This window comes from Canis lupus, chromosome 19 (genome assembly GCF_003254725.2).
Source record: "Canis lupus dingo isolate Sandy chromosome 19, ASM325472v2, whole genome shotgun sequence".
Classification (NCBI taxonomy): Eukaryota; Metazoa; Chordata; class Mammalia; order Carnivora; family Canidae; genus Canis; species Canis lupus.
This window is the reverse complement of record NC_064261.1, coordinates 3,792,655-3,814,669: the sequence shown is the minus strand read 5'-3', so window position 1 is coordinate 3,814,669 and position 22,015 is coordinate 3,792,655. Positions and strand designations below refer to the sequence as shown.

At 35.3% G+C, this 22,015-nt stretch overlaps 1 protein-coding gene across 15 annotated transcripts in view; it reads right to left on the bottom strand.

Annotated features, from left to right (window-relative positions):
* ELF2 (E74 like ETS transcription factor 2) overlaps positions 1-22,015 on the bottom strand; it is a 99,673-nt gene that overhangs the window by 35,551 nt on the left and 42,107 nt on the right. For 13 of the 15 annotated variants that reach the window (XM_035702098.2, XM_025462250.3, XM_049097207.1 and 10 more), the window contains one exon: positions 14,142-14,307. In XM_035702098.2, coding sequence (XP_035557991.1) covers positions 14,142-14,307 — 166 coding nt within the window. Of the gene's footprint in view, positions 1-6,074; positions 6,178-14,141; positions 14,308-22,015 lie in introns of those variants that run through there. The other 2 variants (XM_035702104.2, XM_035702107.2) reach the window with 1 other exon arrangement.

Sequence of the window (22,015 nt, the reverse complement as noted above, 5' to 3'; positions counted from 1 at the left end):
CTAAAGGCAATCCCTCTCTGAGAAAGTGACATTCAAACTGAGATCTAAAGAATGACCAGGAGTATGAAACCGAAAAACTGGAAAGTAAACAGTGTTATGTAAGCACCCTATGAAGGTCAAGTTTGGATTTGTGGAACTCCAAAAAGATAACTGTGTGTGTGTTGGGGGGGGGGGGGGTGTGAGTGAGTACTGGCGTGAAAGGGGTGGAATATAATTCATCAGAGTATAATGCTTCAGAGCTTGGACTCTTGGAGCCCTACTTACTATCTGAATTTAAATCCTTGCTCCACCACTTAAAGAACTGTCTAACCTTGGAAGGGTTACTCAGACTAAGGTTGTTTAGAATATTAATATATTAATATGTCAAGCCCTAAGAACTATTCCTGACAATATAGTAAAGAAATTTTAAATATTAGGGTTTTGGGGTTTTGTTTTTGTTTTTTAGGGTTTTGGTTTTGTTGCTATTATTGTTTCCAAATGAGTGAGAGGAGCCAAATTATTCAGTGTCTTGAAGGCCATGTTGAAATTTCTGAATATTATCCTAAGTGCAATTAGAACCTACTGAAAGGAAAAAAGAAAAGAAAAGAAAAAAGAAAACCTACTGAAAGGTTTTAGGGCAGGGAGTGTAATGATTAAATTTACAAATATATTTTTAAAATCATTTTGGCTAATATATAGAGAATACATTGCTTGGAGTAAAAGGGAGAAAGGCCAAGAATGAAGACAAGAAGTTAGAAGGCCAATGGCCATGGTAGTAACCTATATAATAACAAATAACTACAGATTGGTCTAAGCTAGTAGCAACAAAGATGGAAAGAAATTGATAGATCCAGGAGGGAGTCTGCTTGAAAGATTCTCTCCCTCTACTACCCCTCTCTCCCAGGAGCTCTTTCTCTCAAATAAATAAATAAATCTTTAAGAAACAAAGTGGAAAGAACTCAAACATCCAATTACGATCAGGCATTGACCTTAATCTAGGAGAATATGGGATATCTATTATAAAAACTGGCACTCTGTCTTAAAAATGACTAAGTGAAAGAGAAGAAATGGGTTATATTTTCTTCTCTGACATACCCAATGAAAAAAATTACAGAAACACAATTTTAAAAATAACAATTAGTCCCATCTCATTTCCTACCCACTCCCAAATTGTAACTAAGCACTGCAAACAATTTGTGTTTTTTCATTGTCCTGATTTTGTGAATGGAAAAAAAAAAAAGTCGCTCATGGGTTTCATGGGCCCATTTCCACACATAAAAAAATTAAAATGGTGACATTTAGGAATGCTTAATTCCATTTGACTTGCTCCTCTGCCCCTAAACCCAGAGGCCTTAACTGTCAACTATGCCCTCACGATGAAACTTAAAATGTCCCACCACATAGCAAAAATGCAATAATGTGGAACCTTTAAATTAGCTACCCTATTTGGCAATTCTTTGTCTTTTCTCAACTTTCCCCAGCCCTCCCTACTCCATAGTATTATTTCCTTGAATGCTTGTGTATCTTAATTTAGTTGGTAAGCTTGAGGCCAGGCCCCATGCCTTATTCAACTTTGAATCACTTACTCCCTAGAAGCCACGACGCTGTTTGAATGTAAGTACTTTGTACATATAAATGTGAAGCCTACCAGTATCTCAACTGTACTTAATGAGTATCATATGACAGAGGAAGAGGGAGAACTTCTGCTGCTTCAAAATGTTCGAAAAGAAATGGTCTTAGCTTAATTGCGAATTAAAGAACAATTTCAGGAGGTGTTCATTTATGTGATCTGAGCTGTGACAGAGCAGTTCTATAGTATGGCAAATGTATATGCTTTCTCTTCTAGATTCTAAGATTCTAAGCACCTTGAATGCAGGTATGTTGCCTGTCTGGTCTGCCCCTCTAGTCCATGCTTAGAATAGTGCCTGGCATATAGTAGATGCTCAATTAATATTTACTGATAAATTAATTCATAGGAATTCATTACATTATCTCATATAAACCTAAAAGAATTTTAGTATCTACCCCCCCACCCCAATAACAATATTTGGTGATAGGTCTAACACAGTATCATAAAAGCTAGTACATTAACTGGGTTTTCACAATAGCAGCAGCTCTCTTCCAGCACTATCATTCCTAATAGTCTAGGCAATGGTTCTCAAAGTATGACCCCTTGGCCAACATCAGCATCAGCATCACCCACCGAGGGACTTGTTAAAAATGTAAATTCTCAAGTCCCATCCCAGATCCACTGGAGGTGTGCAGCTCGCAATCTGTATTTTAACAAGTGCTCCAGAGGATTCTGATGTGTGGTCAAATTTGAGAACCACCGGCCACAGAAATTTTTGTCTGGAAATAGAGGGATCTCAAAACACAGGTCATAAAATATTACATGAGGCTTTAAAGAAATATACTACATGTTCAAAAATTAGAGTGTCCTACAATAAGTTAAATGAGGTCAATCAATTTAAGAGACATAGAAAGAAAATTACCACTACATAGTTGAAGGCCATTTTTTTTTCCTTAGCAAGGATCATAAAAGTGTATTCAATTCAAGCGACATTTAAAATGGCTTTCAAAAAAAAAACAAAAAAAATAAAATAAAATAAAATAAAATAAAATAAAATAAAATAAAATAAAATAAAATGGCTTTCAGATCCCTACTATGAGTTATTAGGGAAAAAACAACAGCGGTAGACAGAATTACAGAGCAGGAAAGTATGAGAAAAATAATACATGGATGAGACCTAGAAAAACTGCTTCTCATATTCTAATTGAAAGTAAGCACTTTCATTTCAAATAAAGGCACAATCACAATAGTTCTGGCAATATCTGTGACTTTATAACCAACAGAAATCATAAATATTCTCATATTTATAGTTATTACAGATATCTCAAAATATAATTTATGGTCATCACTAGTTTGAAATTACAGGCATAAATTAGATCTGCCACTAGCTCTCATTATTTAATGCATTAGTAACAAGGCAAGTGCATTAATATATCACAATTAAAAATAGTCTGAAAGCTACATTTTACTGTATTTGGTTCCTTGGTAATCCTAGATATTATATTTTATATATTTTAAAAAATTGTTCTGTGAGAAGGCCCAGAGGCTGGAATTCACCATATGATCAAAGAGGCCTGACACAAAAAAGATGAAAAAAACTCTAGAAAAGTTCATCGCTATGTTGAAAATGTTCTTTGACCCCCTTTAAGTGATGCCCTTTCATGAACCTGAGAAAACCCACAAGCCTCTTTCCCAGTTTACAAGTGGGCATGAAGGACGCATAAGGGACAACGACTCCCTTTCCTGAAACAACATTGTACCAAGGCACGCAGCTTTGCATTCTGGAAAGAAAGGCAAGCTGCGACTACCTTAATCTCTATCATTTTTAGTTTAGTTTAAGCGATGGGCATACCTATAGCTCCGATCTACAGAGGCAGACCATTTAGTGGAAGGTGAATAAAAATAGTTAACCAACTAGTAGGGACTTCTGAATAAGAAGCTAAGGAGTTCAGACTTTATTTTAGGTAATGCCTTGATTGTCTTGTTTTACTTTTCATTTACAGTACTATTTGGGAAACAACTAAATTTGTATAAGAAACAGACTTTGTGGGGATCCCTGGGTAGCGCAGGGGTTTGGTGCCTGCCTTTGGCCCAGGGCCTGATCCTGGAGACCTGGGATCGAGTCCCACATCGGGATCCCGGTGCATGGAGCCTGCTTCTCCCTCTGCCTGTGTTTCTGCCTCTCTCTCTCTCTCTCTCTCTTTGTGACTGTCATAAATAAATTGATTAATTAAAAATAAAATTTTAAAAAAAAGAAACAGACTTTGTTTTTTAAAACTCTTAAGAGGCTTTCCATTGCCTTTTAGATAAAGCCCAACAAAGAGACACAAACCTTACAAAGTCGTCAGCAATAAGACTCTCTTACCTCTTCAGCTTCATTTTAATCCCCTTTCCTTCCCATAACCCATATTCTAGCTATATTCAATTCCTTCTATAATTCAAATAGTCCATGTTTGTCTTCCTCCAGACTTCCAACCATGCTAGTCTCTGCTTGGCTAATTACTTCAAACCCTTCAAATATGCTCAAATGTCACTTCCTCAGGGAGGCACTCTCTGCCCTCCTAGGCATTCCCCAGTGGTATACTCCCTAAACCTTTCATTAATCCTTTCATAAGGCTCATCACATTTGATTATAATAACATGTTTAATTGTTCATTCCTCCATATAGCTGAAAGCCTGGTGAGAGCAAAGACAGGGTCTTATTTACCACAAGACACTCAGCTCTGAGCCTGACAGCTACAGCCCTCAGTAACAGCTGGTAGAGGATGAATAGATGGATACTTTGCCTACAGATAGGTTTTAAAGCATTCCTACATTTAAGAACCTTTAGCTATCCCTACTTGACATTTATAAACCTTGTGTACTCATTTAAAATTCTATATAATCAATATTTAGCCTTCTCCTCCGTCTAAATGAGTAAAAATTTATTACTTAGACACATTGTTAAATAGTGAAATTGAGAATTAACTAGTGTTTTAAAAATTAAAATGTCTGGTATCTCAGTTGGTTGAGCAACCAACACTTGATTTCAGCTCAGGGCATGATCTCGGGGTTATGATCATTCTCTACCTCTCTCTCTGCCCCTCCCCTTGCTTGCTCGTTCACTCTCTCTCAAATAAATAAATAAAATCTTTTTAAAAAATAAATAAAAAATAAAAACTAAAAGTCTGAGCACAAAAGAATGAGTGCTACTAGTTTCCAAAAGCAAACGCCCTTTATTGATCTGTTTTCTAGCTATATATACTTCTCTTTCCTTCTATATAAAACATGATTCTTAGAGCATACAAATACCATTTAAAACCATTCCTTTTCGTTTCTGCTTTATTAACTGGCAAGGTAGTTCTTTACTTTTGGCCACTATTTTTTTCCTTTACATAACAACCTGTAAAACATATATTCAAGTGCACTAAGAATCAGTTGTTATTTTAAAGAGGCCTTAAAGGATCCTGGTTTTTCAATTATAGGTGACAAAGCAGAAGCTTTGTTTTATTTTCTTTTTGGATCGCAAAATCTCTATAAAAAGTAACAACTACAATAAAACTCTATTGATTTAAGTAAATGTGTCATATTAAAACACTCATCTTCTACACTCTTCATAATTTAATACCTTATAGCTACTTTGTATACTTTTAAACACTATGGTTAAATGATTTTTCACTTAAACACCCTCTATTAAAAGACAAGTAAAGAATTTAGTGACTTTACTCAGCATATACGGGCTTCCACAAACACAACTCACCTCCATTTTTTATAAACTTGATACTTGTAATGTCCAATTCCCAGTAAATAGGGATTTTCAGGAATATTCCTAATTGCATGATACCGTATTTCATTAATTCTAAGATGTACTTTTTTTTTCACATTTTAACACCTCTGAAATCAAGATGTGTCTTACAACTGATGGTATCCTAAAATTTATAATTGGCAGCATTTACTTCTTTTATTGGTCTAAAAATGTTTCTTACAATAGATTGTATCTTGGCTAAATGAAACACAGTTATTAAAATGTTTTAAACTTTTCTCTAATAATGCTTTCTAACTGGTCTAAATCACAGTACAATAATAATTCAAACAGTTCTAGAATCAAAACTAAATAAACTTAAGATTCATGTTTTACCTTTTTAGAAAACTAGTGACTAGGCTAAACTCAAAAAGTAGATAATTGAAAGAAAATGCTTCTTTAAATAAAAATGCAGCAGAAGTTAGATTTAAGAAGCAGAAATAACAGAAATGAAAAAAAAAAAAAAAAGACTTGAAGATGTTCAGTCAGTAGTAGCTTCCAAGGAAGTGGAGGCATGAAATAGCCCTAGAGCTTAATCTATAAAAAGAAACAAATATTAGGAACATGGCAGGGGTTAGCAAAGATAACAAATTATTTAGGAGGAAAGATACTGTTGTATTATTTTTTTCTCCTTAAGGAGGAATCATTGTCACCCTTTAAACAAAAATATGGTAGAAGTAGTTGAAATAATTGTAATTAAATGTAAAATTGTAAACATTCTTAGTAAATTAAAAACCAACCTACCAGCATTGTCTTCCTTCTGGCTCAATCTGTTTCACCTTCAGGTAATCCTAGGATAGGGGCTCCTTTTCAGATCCCCAGTTTTTCATGTCGATCTTCTACCTCCCTGTGGCAACAATATGTTCTAATTAAAAGAGTCCTTTTGTGCCACAGGGAGGATTTCTGATGGTATAACAAATACAAAAGTTATCACAGCTCATCATGAAGTCAAATTAATCTTGAGATTTTTCAAGAAAGAAATTTGGCTCTTGAACTTATTTTTCAAGACAGAAATCTCGTTTTATTTTTTAAAACTGCACTTTAAAAAGCTAAGCTTTCATTTACTTAAAAAAAAAGCAGTTCTTTCTTGTTGAATTATGTAAAAATTCTTATCATTTGTCTACCTTTTCAACTAGAATCTAAACGCAATTTTGTTGATCACAAAAAAGTTTTCTTGAATTATTTAACTATTAACACCAAATTTTTATGTTTTGCTACCTGGTTAAAAACCAAAGTCCTGGTCCTAAGGATCAGAAGAGAGAAGTAAGAAGCTACCAGACTGCTTTCAGCCATGTCTTTTGTAAAGATTAATAAATCTACTTGTATTACAGAACATGATGTTAATTTTGCTTAAAATATACATTTTTAAAAGACCAGCAGGAAATATAAAAAGAAGTACTTGCTGTTCCCTTGCTGGTAAGATTATGAGTGATTTTCACTTTTTTTCTTTTTAATACTTCCCAATTTCTCCAATGAGCATGTATTGATTTTATTATAAGAAAAAAATCAAATTTAGGTATAAGAATGAATGATTAAAACCTGTTGTGACCTTCAGATGAAGTTAATCTAATATGACAACATTATGGCTCTGATATATTTTGGATGGTCATATTTATGTTTTTGGATGACTACCTTTTTATATTTTAAATAACACTGAAGTATTCAAGGTTTAGCATATAAACCTTTCAAAAAAGAAAATATATTTAAGATTTTATATAGATGGTTCTCAGTTATCTGCAATACTGAGGCAAAAATCAATTTATTTCAATCTTCATTTCCTAAGAGCTATGTGTTAAACACTATATACTATATTCAACAAAATTTAAATATATGGTCTCTGTCTTCAAGAGACTTATATATCCACTTTGAAAACAAAAGGAGTATGTATACACACAAGAACAGTATAAGAAAGTAAATGATCAAGTGCTTTAGTCCAGATGGTCTAACACAAGATCAGGAAAGAGCATCCTTAATGTAGGCCATAACCACTGTGGAAAGCTTCATGTAGCTGGGCCTTGAAGAAATGGATAATATCTAATCACAGTATTGATAGAAAACTATACTTGCACAAAAGCTCAGAAGCATAAATAGCACAGTCCATGCAAGGGGTAATAAGGAAACCTAGAATACAATGTTTCAGTAGATAAGAAGTCCAGATTAAGAAGGATCTACTTCTGGATGATTCCATGGGTAACTGATCTTGGCAGAGGAGTGGCTTTTGAAATCTAATAAAGAGCTTCAGAAGAATGATAAATGTAGGTGCCAAAGCACAGTAACTTAAGGAAGGAATAACAAGGAAAAAGCACAGACTGAAGGTATAGAGCATTTTCCTTTTTAAAAAAAGTGAAGTGAAAGGAAAGAGAAAAATAAAACAGAGAAGTAAACAAATGTTCTGTTTTAATGTATAAAAGACCTTCTCCATATTCGAAGACATAAGCAAAGGTCCTAATGAAGTTAAGGAAATACTTATGGAGCACTTACTACATCACAAGCACTGTGCTTTGTATATTTATTTTATATAGTCCTCACAATCTTGAATTACTATTTTATGACTGTGAAACAGACTCAAAAAAGTTAAACACTGACAGGTAAGTAATAAAGTAGGAATCTGAAACCAAGACTAACCATCAATATTCTTCCCTTTTCTTCTAAAGACAACTACTTAAAAAGGCTTTAAAAGAAAAAAATATTAATCCCAGGAATAGGACTTTCTATCATATCTGACTATTCTTGGCTCTTCTTCATGTTCCTCAAAATGTAAACATTCCCTAAGGTTACTTCTTAATCCTGTGTCCTTTGTTCTTGATCACAGAGAGTCAAACACAGAATCTAAATATCTTTCCCTTGGAGAAATCTCTCAAATACCTTTGCTTTTGGAGATTCCATTTATTTCCATGGCATCAATTACTGATTTCTAAAACTATCTCTCCTTGACCTTTCTTTACTAAGCTTCACTTGTACTAGATAACTTCTATTTGCCCCTCCAGATCTATTCTCCACCCTTCTTGATGCTGCTCTCTGTCCCAGAAGGCTGACTTCAACATCCTATTGCTTTAGATTGCACTTGGTCAGTGGAGAGCCTTGCCAGGGGATTAGAGGGAAGAAGGAGAAGAAAATCAGAGTCCTTATTCCCTGGCTCCCTCTCTGTGCCATTACCCTCAAGCCAGCTGTATCCTTGACCAAAGGTTCCAGATTCTCCCAAGGTAATCCTCGTTCTCCAGGGCTCTCTCCTTCTGGGTTCCAGCAATCATTCCCTCCCTATGGGAAGAAACAACTCTGCTACTGCCACCTCTGAACTACAGTTCTATTTTTTATGGTCACCCTATACTTGCCCATATATTTATGACTAGTCATTTATTAAATATTTTTAAATTGTTCTAATTTGAGTATGACATCTCCCTTGTGATAGGGCCCTGACTATACATTTGTGCACCTTTAAATACCTAAATATTTCTCCTTAGAAGCTCTGCTTCAACTCAAAATCAACACTACTACCAGACTTATATGGTTCCCAAAACAGTCTTGCCTTCCTCAAATCCCTATATGATACTATGGTCATCACGTAGGGTTAAAAAACTGAGTAATATCTACCTACCTGTGCCTGTCCCCCTAATTTGTCATGTCAAGTATTGCTAGATCTGGGCAGCCCAGGTGGCTCAGGGGTTTAGCATCCCCTTTGGCCCAGGGCCTGATCCTGGAGACCAGGGATTGAGTCCCACATCAGGCTCCCTGCATGGGGCCTGCCTCTTCCTCTGCCTGTGTCTCTGCCTCTCTCTCCCTATGTCTCTCATGAATAAATAAATAAAATCTTAAAAAAAAAAAAAGTATTGCTAGATCTTATGTAGTAGTATTACTTAGATAAGCCCTTTCTGTTCCTGTGGTTTCTACCTTGTTTAACTCAAGTCATCCCTTAACTCATATTACGACAGCTAGTCTTCCTGCTTCATCCCTTCCCCTACAATCATCCTGTATCTCCTGAGATACTAATTACATAGTACTTTCTACTCAAAACCTTCCAAGTCTTTCTGCTTTTTACATGCCTTATCACTAACTCTTGGATTCAAATGGTATTTTAGTCACAACTCTTAGTGGAACTCCCTGTCATGGTCTCATTTACTCAGTAACTTCTAAACATGCCTTAAACTTTAATATTCCACCCATTATTAATTATATTTCCCTCTGCCTTTCACTAACCTCCTATCTTGTCCCATCCTAATCCCACCATCTGTCCTCCTTTACTTTCTCTAACCATTCCCTAATTCTGTAAATTGAACTTTCTTCTGAAAATTTCTTTAACTTCGTAAATAGCACTCAGTTGATTCTATACTGCCTTATATTTTCAATATAATATATATTATATATTATTAACTTATATATATATATGTAAATTATTAACCCCTTGAGGGAAAGAAACATGTTGAAGATAGTACTCTCGTACATAAGAAATACAAACTATTTACTGATATATTATCATAAATTAAAGTAGAAGTTTAAGGGGATAAATACAGTAAGTTAAAGTGCAAAATGAAGAAACAGATCCTAAATAGGTCAATCTTCTCAGCTAAGCCTTAAAATATTTCTATCAACATTTAGCTACTATTGGTTGCATTGGCATAAACTTACTACTTGTTAAATGGTAATCTGTCTAATAACCTTTAAAATTTATATGTATTTTATACATGTGTGTATGTATATATATATATATATATACACACACATATATAATTTTTTGAGAGTGAACATAAAAGCTACATCTTCAAATCTTAGTAGGGAATCCCAGAGACTCCTCTCCATCCCCAACTCACCACCTCAGTCTATCTAGCGGGCCTCCAGAGCTGGTGGGGTCTGCAGCTACTGGCAAAGGTACTTTCAGCCTGCCAGTCAAGACCACCCTTCACTCATACTCCATTACCACTCCTTAAAGACACTTTATGATTATTGATCTCCAGTTATCATCAAAAAACAATTTTATTTTTTAAAAAGGCAATTTATAGATGAATACGCTTATTTTTAAAGTCTCAAACATGTTTGGTTTTTCCTATAAAATTTGAGAGGATTACTATTACATATAAGCTCTGTGAGGAAAATGTACATTTTCTTGGTCTATACAAAAGGTGAAGCAAAATAGCCAACAGTTACAACTAACAAAATGAGAAATCATTTTATACATAAAATAATTAGGATGGCTAAATGTACATCACTAAATAATTTTAGTACTCCTGCCTGGATTTCATCATGAACATTATTTCTGTTGGAGACATATACATATGGGTATATAGGAATAAAACAAGAAAAACTTCAGTGTAAACATGCAGGAAACAAATATAACAGGTCAGTAAGTGTAATTATGAACATTTTTAGACTAATATAATTTAAGTTATAATACAGGAGCATTCCAGGAAGTAGTTCCTAGATGTACAAAAGGAAATCTTGTTCTATACGATCTCATTTCCACCAATTCACTAAATAAAAACTGCTGTAGACATCTTATAAATACTCCTTTTCCTTTTCTCCCTAGTCAGCTTCTTTTCCAAAGCCTATACATATCTGGAATTTAGGTTAAAAATGTCTAGCACCACAAGAAATGAACCTAATCCTAATCAACTACCTAAAAGGAAACATACATTAGGATAAGTCATAACAGCTTTATTTATCTGTATATGTTCTAGATATCAGAAGAATGAAAAAATATTTATTCAGATTTTAACTTGTTTAAAAATGCATTTTATTCTTTATGGGGTGCCTGGCTGGCTCAGTCATTAGAGCATGGGACTCTCGATCTCAGGATTGTTAAATTCAAGCCTCATGCTGGGTATAGAGATTATGTGAAAATAAAATCTTTTTAAAAATGCATTTTATTCTTTAAATTAAAAAATTAAGTTTAGATTAGCTGATTCTAAACTAATCTATACATATTAACAATCCTTAGAAAGTTACATTAGCCACATGTATTTTCAAGTAAGTCCGTATATTGTAGTCTCAAGTTCTGCATGCCTTATGATGAATAAATGGGAGTATTTTAAATTGTTCTAATTATACATTTATGAGATGTATGAGCCAGCAGATTTCAGTCTGAATTTGGCATTGCCTTTAAAAGAGCTGTAAATGAATTCTAAGTTTCAGTGTTATTCTATAAAGAGAGACAAGAATAGCTATACTATACTATTCTTTATTTTTTGAAGTAATAAAGCAAACATACATTTTTAAAAAAATGTTTAAGATGAACTTCTCAAGTACTTTTAGACTATTTTAGAATAATGTAAGTTATTTACTAACATTTCCTTTTAGTGTTGAAGAAAAATCAATCTAAAACATATTACCAACTAGTCAAAAACCATTTTTAAAATATCACAAAAGTAACTGTTCTTTTTAGCCAGATGATGTATATTCCATTTTTCAATATCACAATCATTCATACCCGTGCTCAGCAAATGACTGTCATCACCCTTAGAGTTCAAGATAACTAAGAAAGTAAAATCCTTTGAACAGATGATATTCGCTTCCTATTTGAAATTGTTTTTACCTAAGTAATTCAATGAAGCACTAATCATCAATTTATACAACCAATAAGATTTGGCTGATCTGCTCTGGCATTTTATTTTATTTTTTTTTAAAGATTTTATTTATTCATTCATGAGAGACACAGAGAGAGAGAGAGAGAGAGAGGCAGAGACACAGGCAGAGGGAGAAGCAGGCTCCACACAGGGAGCCGGACATGGGACTTGATCCTGGATCAAGCCCTGGGCTTAAGGCAGCACTAAACTGCTGAGCCACCGGGGCTCAGCCCTGCTCTGGTATTTTAATGTGATAAGTATCCATAATTTAAATTAAAAAAAAAATTTTTTTTAAAGGTTTTACTTATTTAATCAAGAGAGAGAGAGATAGAGGCAGAGAGAGAAGCAGGCTCCATGCAGGGAGCCTGACGTGGGACTCGATCCCGGGTCTCCAGGATCACGCCCTGGGCTGTAGGCGTGCTAAACCGCTGAGCCACCTGGGCTGCCCTTTTTTAAAATTTTTTAATGGGAATTTGGTATTGTAGTTTTCATATTTTAAAGTTTCCCATTTGTTACCAAAATAATAGTCTTTTTTATTTTTTTGATCAAAACATTTTCCAGGGGATGCCTGGGTGGCTCATTGGTTGAGCATCTGCCTTCAGCCCAGGGCGTGACCCCAAGGTCCTGAGATCGAGTCCCACATCAGGCTCCCCACACAGAGCCTGCTTCTCCCTCTGCCTGTGTTTCTGCCTCTCTCTGTGGGTCTCTCATGAATAAATAAATTTTGAAAACAAACAAACAAAAAACAAACAAAACACTTTCAAGAAATTTCAAACCGGCTCTTTTTTTTTTCAATCAATTTAAGCTATCATGCTTTTTTTTCTTGTGCTACTAGTTTTGTTTAGTTACACTCTAGTTATACTTCCATAATAAAATCAGTTACAAAATCTACTTCAAAATATCATCCTGCATAATACTTTTAACTGTTCTCACAATTTTTTTCCTCAAGAAGAAAATTCATCTCTGCCATGATGCTTCTGGCTTCAGACTGGAAAACTCTCCAAAACCCTCAAAAAAACATACATATATATCTTCCTGCCACTTCCATTATCTACTGTCCATCACGTACCACTCCAGTCTAGTCACAAAGTCTCTATAAAGTGTGTAGCTACCTATTTTGAGAAAATGAACTGATTATCCCTTCACATGGGGTTTGCAGGCACTGCTGTAATCATTGCTCTGCAGAGCAAGGTAACTTTTAATCCCTTAGCTCAATAAAAAATAAAACTGGAGAGAAAAAACAAAATAAAAGTGAAACTGGAGGAAGGGCAGCATTAAGCCATTAAGCTAGACTAAGCTAATAGTCTTAGGGTGTGCTACTGGGCCTCCACAAGCAGAAAAACATCAAATATTCAAAATTTTTAATCATGAGACTTTGCTACATTTATAGAAATTTATCTAAATACTTAAGAATGCTGGGGCAACTGGGTGGCTCAGTTGGTTAACTCTTAATCTCAGCTCAGGTCTTGATCTCCTGGTCATGAATTCAAGTCCCATGTCAGGCTTCACGCTGGGCATGGAGCCTACATAAATACATACGTAGTACATACATACATACTTAAGGGTGTTCATTAGAATTATAAACCAAGCATAAGGATTCTTTTTCTCCATTAAGAGCTAAAGATAAATTTTAATGTTTATTTTTATAAAAATAGTCATTACAGTCTTTCTGGTAAAATACTCTATTTTCTTTATGGTCAGTGGCAAAAATGAAATGGTTTCCAAGAATTATATAGATTAACCTCCAATTAAACATATAGTTATCTCACCACAGACAGACTGAAATACCAAAATTTCTCAGAAGACAAAAAGGGAAGGAGACTCTGATAGACTGTTAGAAAGATGCTCCTGATCTAAGAAAAAAGGAATCATGCTGCTCCACCAATACTGATTCAAAGAAATTCTTAATTGGTTATAGAATGAGAATACTGTGTTTGTTTTTGAATTAGTTACCCTCCTTTACTAGCCTAAAGACTTCTATAAGTAACTAGTCAATACTCACACTCTTAGAAAAAAATGATAAAGATAATTTTATTATTATGGGCCTATTAACTTGTCCTTAGGGTCCATGATTTGAAACCTGTTATACTTCAAAGAATTGTAATGTTGAACTTTATAAAAAATTCCCTTCAATGAAAGATTTGCCACCAGTTTCCAAGCAGAAAGAGGTTCTGTGCTCTATTACTCATTTAGCAATAGTACTGTGGACACATCAAATAAGAACTCACAAGTAATGAACATTTCATGAGACATCTACCTGTTTCCACATTTTCGGTCTCGACTTCTTGTTCCTCGGCCACATCTTGCATCATGTAAGTCTCATCATCATAAACCAGGACCTGGGCTGCATAGCCCTGCTCTAATCTGGCACTTGGAACTGGCTCCACAATCACTGCTGGATATTCAGAAACCTTTTCACTTTCCTGCAAGAGCAAATTTAGAAAACAACCTTTTAATTCACAAATTCTGGATTTACTTATAAATACTTGAGTTCACATAGTGTCAAGGGGGCTACATAACAAGTTTCATGTATTACGAGTATGAATGTAAAAACCAAAACGAGATGAAAAGGGAACTTTAATCATCTTTTCAAATCTCAGGAGGTAAGACATAAACATTTTACATAAGCAGGGCTTCAGAATTAAGATGACAAATTAAAAACATGCATGCAACTGCACTGTCTCACAAAACCCACAAAAACAAAGTAAAAGACTTTTTAACACAAATCCATAAAGAGAAGAGAGAAGAGCAACAAAGGAGAAGAAATAAGAGCAACAAAATCTTGGAAGATTGAAAGTGGATGGGTAAGTGTTATGAAATGGTTTAGCAGACCCGGGAAAGCCAAATCACAGTCTGGCAGCAAAAAGAAGCTGAGAAATGACACACTTTACAGTGGAGAACCCACAGAAGGCAGTACCCATTACTCCTGGAAGTGGAGCAGCAGGTGGTAGAGAAAGGAGGGGTTCAAACAGGAAGGTTCCATTAAAGCTGTTTGAAAAGCACTTTAATTCCTAGACCTGTTCCCTCCATGATGCTGGGCAACTGGCCCTCATCTCAGCAGAAGATTGGAGAATTAACTTTCTGGTGAGGGAAAAACAAGAGCATCTTTGAGGTATATTAGGCACATTGTTAGCATTGATTTGTTAGCATTGATTCCGCATTAAAAAGAGAATTTTCAATCAGCTTTTTAGTCCTCCACTTTTAATCATGACCAGACAGCTAAGTATTATTAACCATCTAAGGAAAAGCCTCTACCACAGAATACACACACACACACACACACACACACACACACACACAAACACACAGTCATATTCCTCAGATAAGATAAATCTTCCTCAGAAGATAAGATAAATCTTCCTCAGATAAGATAAATCCATAAAACAAGAACAGAATACAATTTAATAAAGATATTTAAAAAGAAAGAGTTCCTAGAAGTTAAAAACACAATGACTGAAATAAAAAAGACAGAGGGTTGGAAGATAAAATTGAGGCAGTCTTCCAGAAATCAGAGAAAAAAGATAAAGTTTTGAAAAACAGGACAGAAGACAGAACAGTATTAGAGGACCAGTCCAGGAGGTCCAATATCTGAATAATAGAGTTCCAGAAGGAGAAAATAGAGGAGGGGGAAAAAAGGGTTGGAAAGAAATGAGAAGAATTCCAGAAAATTTCCTAGAGCTGAAAGATACAAGCTGCCCATTTGAAAGGACCCACCAGATACTTAATATAAAAAGTTAAGGGAGAACTACACTGAAGCATGCCACTGTGAAACATCACAATGCTGGGGACAGAAAGGAAGATTTTAAAGTTTCTAGAGAGAAAATACAGGTCACATGCAAAGAATATGGACTCAGACTTCTGTCTTCTCAACAGTCATATTAGAAGGAAATGACAGTGAAACAATTTCTTCAAATTGTAAAGGAACATTATTTCTAACCTAGAATTCTTCAGCCAGTCAAATCACCTTATGAAAATAAGATACTTTCTCAGAATCAAAAGATCTCAAAACATTTACCTTCCATACATCCTTTCTCAAGAAGCAAGTGGAGAGTGTATTTCATCAAAACAAAAGTAAAATTTTAATAAAGACAACAACTCAAGATAGAGAATACAGGAGATCCAAAACGGGAGAGATGACGGTAATCTTCAAGAGAATCTTGTGAAGAGAGATTCTGGGATGCCCGCTATGCACTAGATTTATAGGGCCACCAGTCTGGATTGTAGGAACATGATTCTGGAGACAGCATTATAAACTGTCATCACCAAGATAACCACTGGCATTGCTCCTAAGGACAGAGTGTCCAGATAAGCCTATTCCTGGTTTTCATTCATATTTGGTTTGCTTTATCTATTCACTCTACCTTGTACTGCTACCTGGATCAGTTAAGACTCATTTCACCTCCAAGATGTGTTCTGCTTTGATCTACCCTTAAGTGTTGGAAGAAGACCACAAAGCCTAGAAACAAAACAAAACAAAACAAAAAACAACCAACCAGCATTCTTTCCCTGTGACTGCATGTATACCTGCTGAACAAACCTTCAACACCAGATCATACTATTGCCTGAAACCTGACCAAGACGGCCCTATGTTTCTAAGAACTAACTCATAACATTGCTTGCTGATTTCCTGAGTAGAACCTCTTGAAACTCAGTGAACCTGATGCCAGACTACTCCTCCTTTTCCTGGAAACTTTAATCTAACTGTGGTAATACTATCCTTTCCTAACTCAGCTTGGAACATTAATCATTTTTTCAAAGTAAACAACATGTTGTTTAGGAATATATACAAAGACAAAACTATAATGGAAAGTAAAGGAATATTACCATTTATTAAGTCAGGATAATGGCATCTCTGGGGTTATTAAGAAAGGGGACACATTTAATATCCTAAAATACTACTAATTTCTATTTTTTAACCTGACTGATACGTACTATTTTTTGCTCTTAAACATATATTTTATACACTTCATTTTGCATCAAATATTTCACAATAAATTTTAAACATATTAAAAACAAATGTATAATAAATTAAAAATAAGCAAGCATATGCTGAATATTAACATTGAATTTCCTACTCTGTAAGACTAAAAAATTTTAACATTAAAAAAAACCATCCTGGGGCGTCTGAGTGGCTCACTTGGTTAAGCAACTGACATTTGGTTTCGGCTCAGGTCACTATCTCAGGGTCCTGGGATCAAGCTCTAAGCCCCCTGTCAGGCTCTGTGTTCATAGGGAGTCGGCTTCCCCTCTCCCTCTGTCCTACCCCCTACTCAAGCACTTTCTGTCTCTCAAATAAATAAGCCTTTAAAAAAAACTCTTTCCACAAACTGGATATACTAACAGTTGAATCTCTATGCTGCTTGCTCAGCTTTATAACCACAACCTACAGGCAGCATCACCTAGCTGTAATAGCTGTTAATGAGAAGCGTGGGGTAAGAAAAGACTGATGAGATCTACGCTCATCAAAAACTCAGAAAGCAACAACATAAGTAGCATTTGAGGCTAGTACTGACCCACCCAGTAAATATTTATATATAACCCAAGAGATTTATAACTTCTCTCATTCCTCTGAAATCTAAGAGTATTATTAATAGTAACATTAACCTGAAATCATTTTATATTGTGAACTCTCCACCTCCACCTTACCAGCAGGAAATAAATTTTCTAAACTATGAAATACTTGAGGTCTAGAAGTCTGTATAAAGCCAATTTCCCCATCTATACTCTCTTCTCCACCAATTAGGATTCTAGACCCACTCTTCTCTCTTATACACGTTAGTTGGGTTTTAAGATCTCAATGGTTCCTTCTCATTAACTTTTTTTAAAAGATTTTATTTAAAAAATAAATAAATAAAAGATTTTATTTATTTGAGAGACAGAGAGAGAGCACAAGGAGGGAGGAGAGGGAGAAGCAGGCTCCCCGATGAGAGGGAGCCCCCTGTGGGGCTCCATCCCAGGACCCTGAGATCATGACCTGAGCCGAGGGCAGACGCTTACCCGACTGAGACGCCCCATCCTTCTCCTTAATTTTTATAAAAAAGAAAAATCTTTATTAAAAATGTTCAATTCTTCTTTCAACTGAACTCCAGATCTTTGCTTCTTTTACCTGTATACCCTCTCAAAAGATAGTTTAACTCCCTGACTAGTTATCTACACCTACCTTGTGATCTGGATTCCACCACCACACTGAAACTATTCTCTTAAATGTCAAGAAGGACAAAATTCTATTCCAGCTTTCATCCTCCTTTCCCTTTCTGCAGACTCTTACACTCTTACCTCACTTTAAAAACTGTCGCTTCCATCATTTTTGTTCTCTCTCTACCACTCTGCTTTTAAGCATCTTTGATTCTTCTTCCGTCTCCAGTGACTAAAACATAGCCAACCTTCTATGGTTCTGTCTTCAGCATTTCCCTTTTACTCTCTTCTACCTTCCCTGGCAAGGCCACCCATTCTTAGGGCTTATTTTAAAAATAGCACCTCTATACTAATGATTACTAAATATTTGTCTTCTCTGACTCATCACCTGAACTCCCGAACCAGATTTTAAACTACCAATTTAACATCAGTACAAGAATAATCAGCTAATACTCTAAGCTTAACATGTTTAAATGTTAAAAATAAATAAATAAATAAATAAATAAATATTAAAACAAATTGTCAACATCTGTACCTGTTTCCCTGTCCTGTGTTCTTCTCTCAACCTATTTCTTCACATTTAAAAAAATTACAATATTCATACCTCTCAAGGTCCCTTGAGAATTAAATATCCACAAAGTACATATACTTAGCACAGCGTTTAGAACAAAGTAAATACTCGATTAGTGACAGCTAATCATCATATTGTAACATTAGCAATAGTATTCAAACCTACTATTTGCCCTCAACTTTGGAAGGCATCTCTTCACACTACAATCAGAATTGTCTGTATTACTTCTTTGTACAAAAAGCTTTCATGACTCCTCATTTGTCTAAAACGAAGGTTGAACACACAAAACAATGGTTTTTAACACTCTGAAATATAACCCTCAACCCACTTGTTAGATGTTGAATTGATTCAGATTGGGGGATGATAGAAGACTTCCTAGAACTGGGTCATGAATGGATGAAAAGGATTTGGACAGATGTGGAAGGCAATTGTAGGCTACAAGATGAACACGAGCAAAAGTCAGAGAGGCTTTCACATTGCGGAATTAGAGGCAAAGCAAGTAATCAAAGAGCTATGAGAAGTAATGCAGGAAATAAGGCTGCAAAGGTGGGTATATTAATTTTTGGAGCTACTATAACAAATTATCATAACCTGGGCTGTAATGCTCCTGTGAACGTCCCTGCTCTTCCCCACCCTTCTGTTCCATTCTATTCCATACTCACCTATGAGTCAATTTACCGGATCATACAGTAGTTGTACACTTCATTTTAAAAGAATACTCAAATTGTATTATTTTATATTTGCACTATAAATGAGAGTTCCAGTGCTCTACAACCTTTCCAACACACGGTATCCCTCTGTTATTTTTGCCATTCTGCGTAAGTATGTAGTAGTATCTCCCTCTGGTTTTTGTTTTTAAGATTTTATTTACTTATTTGACAAAGAGAGAAAGCACAAGCAGGGGGAGTGGCAGGCAGAGGGAAAGGGAGAACAGGCTTCCTGCTGAGCAAGGAGTTGGATACGGGGCTTAGTCTCGGTACCCTGGGATCACGATCTGAGCTGAAGGCAGACACTTAACTGACTGAGCCACTCAGGCACCCTTGCCTGTGGTTTTAATTTGTGTTTCCCTGACAGTGAATAGCATTGGGCATTTTTATATGCACTTATTAGCCAGTCATATTATTATCCTTTCAAATCTTTCCCCCATTTTAATGTATTATCTCCAACTTATGTATTCTGAATATAAATCCTTTGTCAGTATATTTAGTATTTTTCCAAATTTTGCTTCACCTTTTTAAAGATTTTTTAAAGAACATTCGTTTTTAACTTAAATTCATCATTTTTTTCTTTTCAAGTTTTTTCAAGTTTTTGTGTTCAATCTAAAGAAACCACTGATTCAAAAAATTTTCTCCTGTGTTTTCTTCCAGAAGTTTTTATAGTTTAAACATTTAATTCCAGGATCAATTTTGAGTTCATGGTGTATGATGTCAGAAAGGATTGAGTTCATTCTTTTGCATATGGATATCCAAAAGTTTCACCATTGTTTAAAAGACTATCCTTTCTCCACCAAATTACATTGCCACCATTATTGAAAAATAATCAGTCTTATGTGGCTCCATATTATGTCAACTGATTTACATGTCTATTGACATATCAAACTACACTGTCTCAATTACTGGAATGTCAAGGGAAATCTTTAAAGCAGGTAGATAAGCCCTCTGACTTTCTTTGACATAAGTCTTCCAATCTATAAACATAGTATAACTCTTCATTTATTCAGGTCTTTTAATTTCTCTCAACATTATGTTGTGGTTGTCTCCATACAGATCTTTTAGTTACTTCCTTAAACATATCCCTATGTTACTTTGATGCTTCTAACCAGTACTTTTTTCCCCTAAGATTTTATTTATTTATTTATTTATTTATTTATTTATTTATTTATTTATTTGAGAGAGAGAGAGAGAGAGGGTAAGCAAGAGTGAGAGACAGCACAAGCAGGGAGAGGGACAGAGGGAGTAGGAGAAGCAGGCTCTCTGCTTGCTTAGCAGGGAGCCTGACTCCGGGCTCCTGGGATCATGACCTGAGCTGAAGACAGATGGTTTAACTGACTGAGCCACCCACGTGGCCCAGAAGCACTGCTTCTTAAATTTCATTTTCCAGTTGTATTTCACAAAGACATATGAACGTACTTGAATTTTACATATTCACATGTTCTAAATTTATTACTTCTAACAGTTGTATAGATTTCTTATGAAATTTTTTTAAAGATTTTATTCATTTATTCATGAGAGACACAGAGAAAGAGGCAGAGACACAGGCAGAGGGAGAAGCAGGCTCCATCCAGGGAGCCGGACGTGGGACTCGATCCCAGGACCCCGGGGTCACAGCCTGAGCCAAAGGCAGAAGGTCAACAACCGAGCCACCCAGGTGTCCCTTCTTAGGAATTTCTATACATATGACTGTATCATTTAGAAATACAGACACTTCTACTCTTCTCTTCCAATCTATACGTCTTTTATTTTTCTTACCCTGCAGCAAGGTCACCACTGCAATGTTGAATAGAAGTGATTAGAGCAGACATCTTTGCTTTACTATAAACCTCACAAGGAAAATATTCCTTTTTCACCTTTAAGCATGATGTGGCTGTGGGTTTTTCACAGATGCACTTATAGGGTTGAAGAAGTTGCCTAAAGGGTTTTTTGTGCCTACTGATATGATCACATGATTTTTTTTTGTTAATGTGATAAACTGCATTGATTGATTAAACCCACCTTATTGGGACATAGATCCCTTTTATATGTTACTGGGTTTAAATGCTAGTATTTTATCAAGAATGTTTTTTAATGTGCCCATGAAAGACATTGTAGTTTTCTTTGCCTGTGTATTTTTTATCTTGGTATCAGGATAATGCTGGACTCAAAATGAGTTAGGAAATGCTATGATGTCTATTTTCTAAAAGAGTTCTATAAGATTGTTATTATTTCTTCCCTAAATGCTTGTTAAATCATCAACAAAGCCAGGGCACCTGGGTGGTTCTGTCAGTTGAATGTCTGACTCTTGATCTCAGCTCAGGTCCTGATCTCAGGGCCCTGATCTCAAGGTTGTGAGTTCAAGCCCTGCCATGGGCTCCATGCTGGGACTGGAGACTACTTTAAAAAAAAAAAAAAAAAAAAAAAAGAGCAGGCCCAGATGATTAATAAAGCCACTTTGCCATGGAAATTTCTTTGTGGAAAAGGTTTTTACTAGAATTTCAGTTTATTTTAAGATAGAGGGCTATTCAGACTTTCTATTCCTTTTGGAATGACATTCAAGGATTTTGTCCATTTCATCTGGGTTAAGAAGCTTATTGACATAAAATTGTTCATAATATTTAGTATCTATACTAATGGCTCTTTCATTCCTTATACTAGTAATTTTTGACTTGTTTCTTTTTCCCTTTGGTTGTCTACTTAGAGATTTGTTAATTTTATTAATCTTTCCTTTTT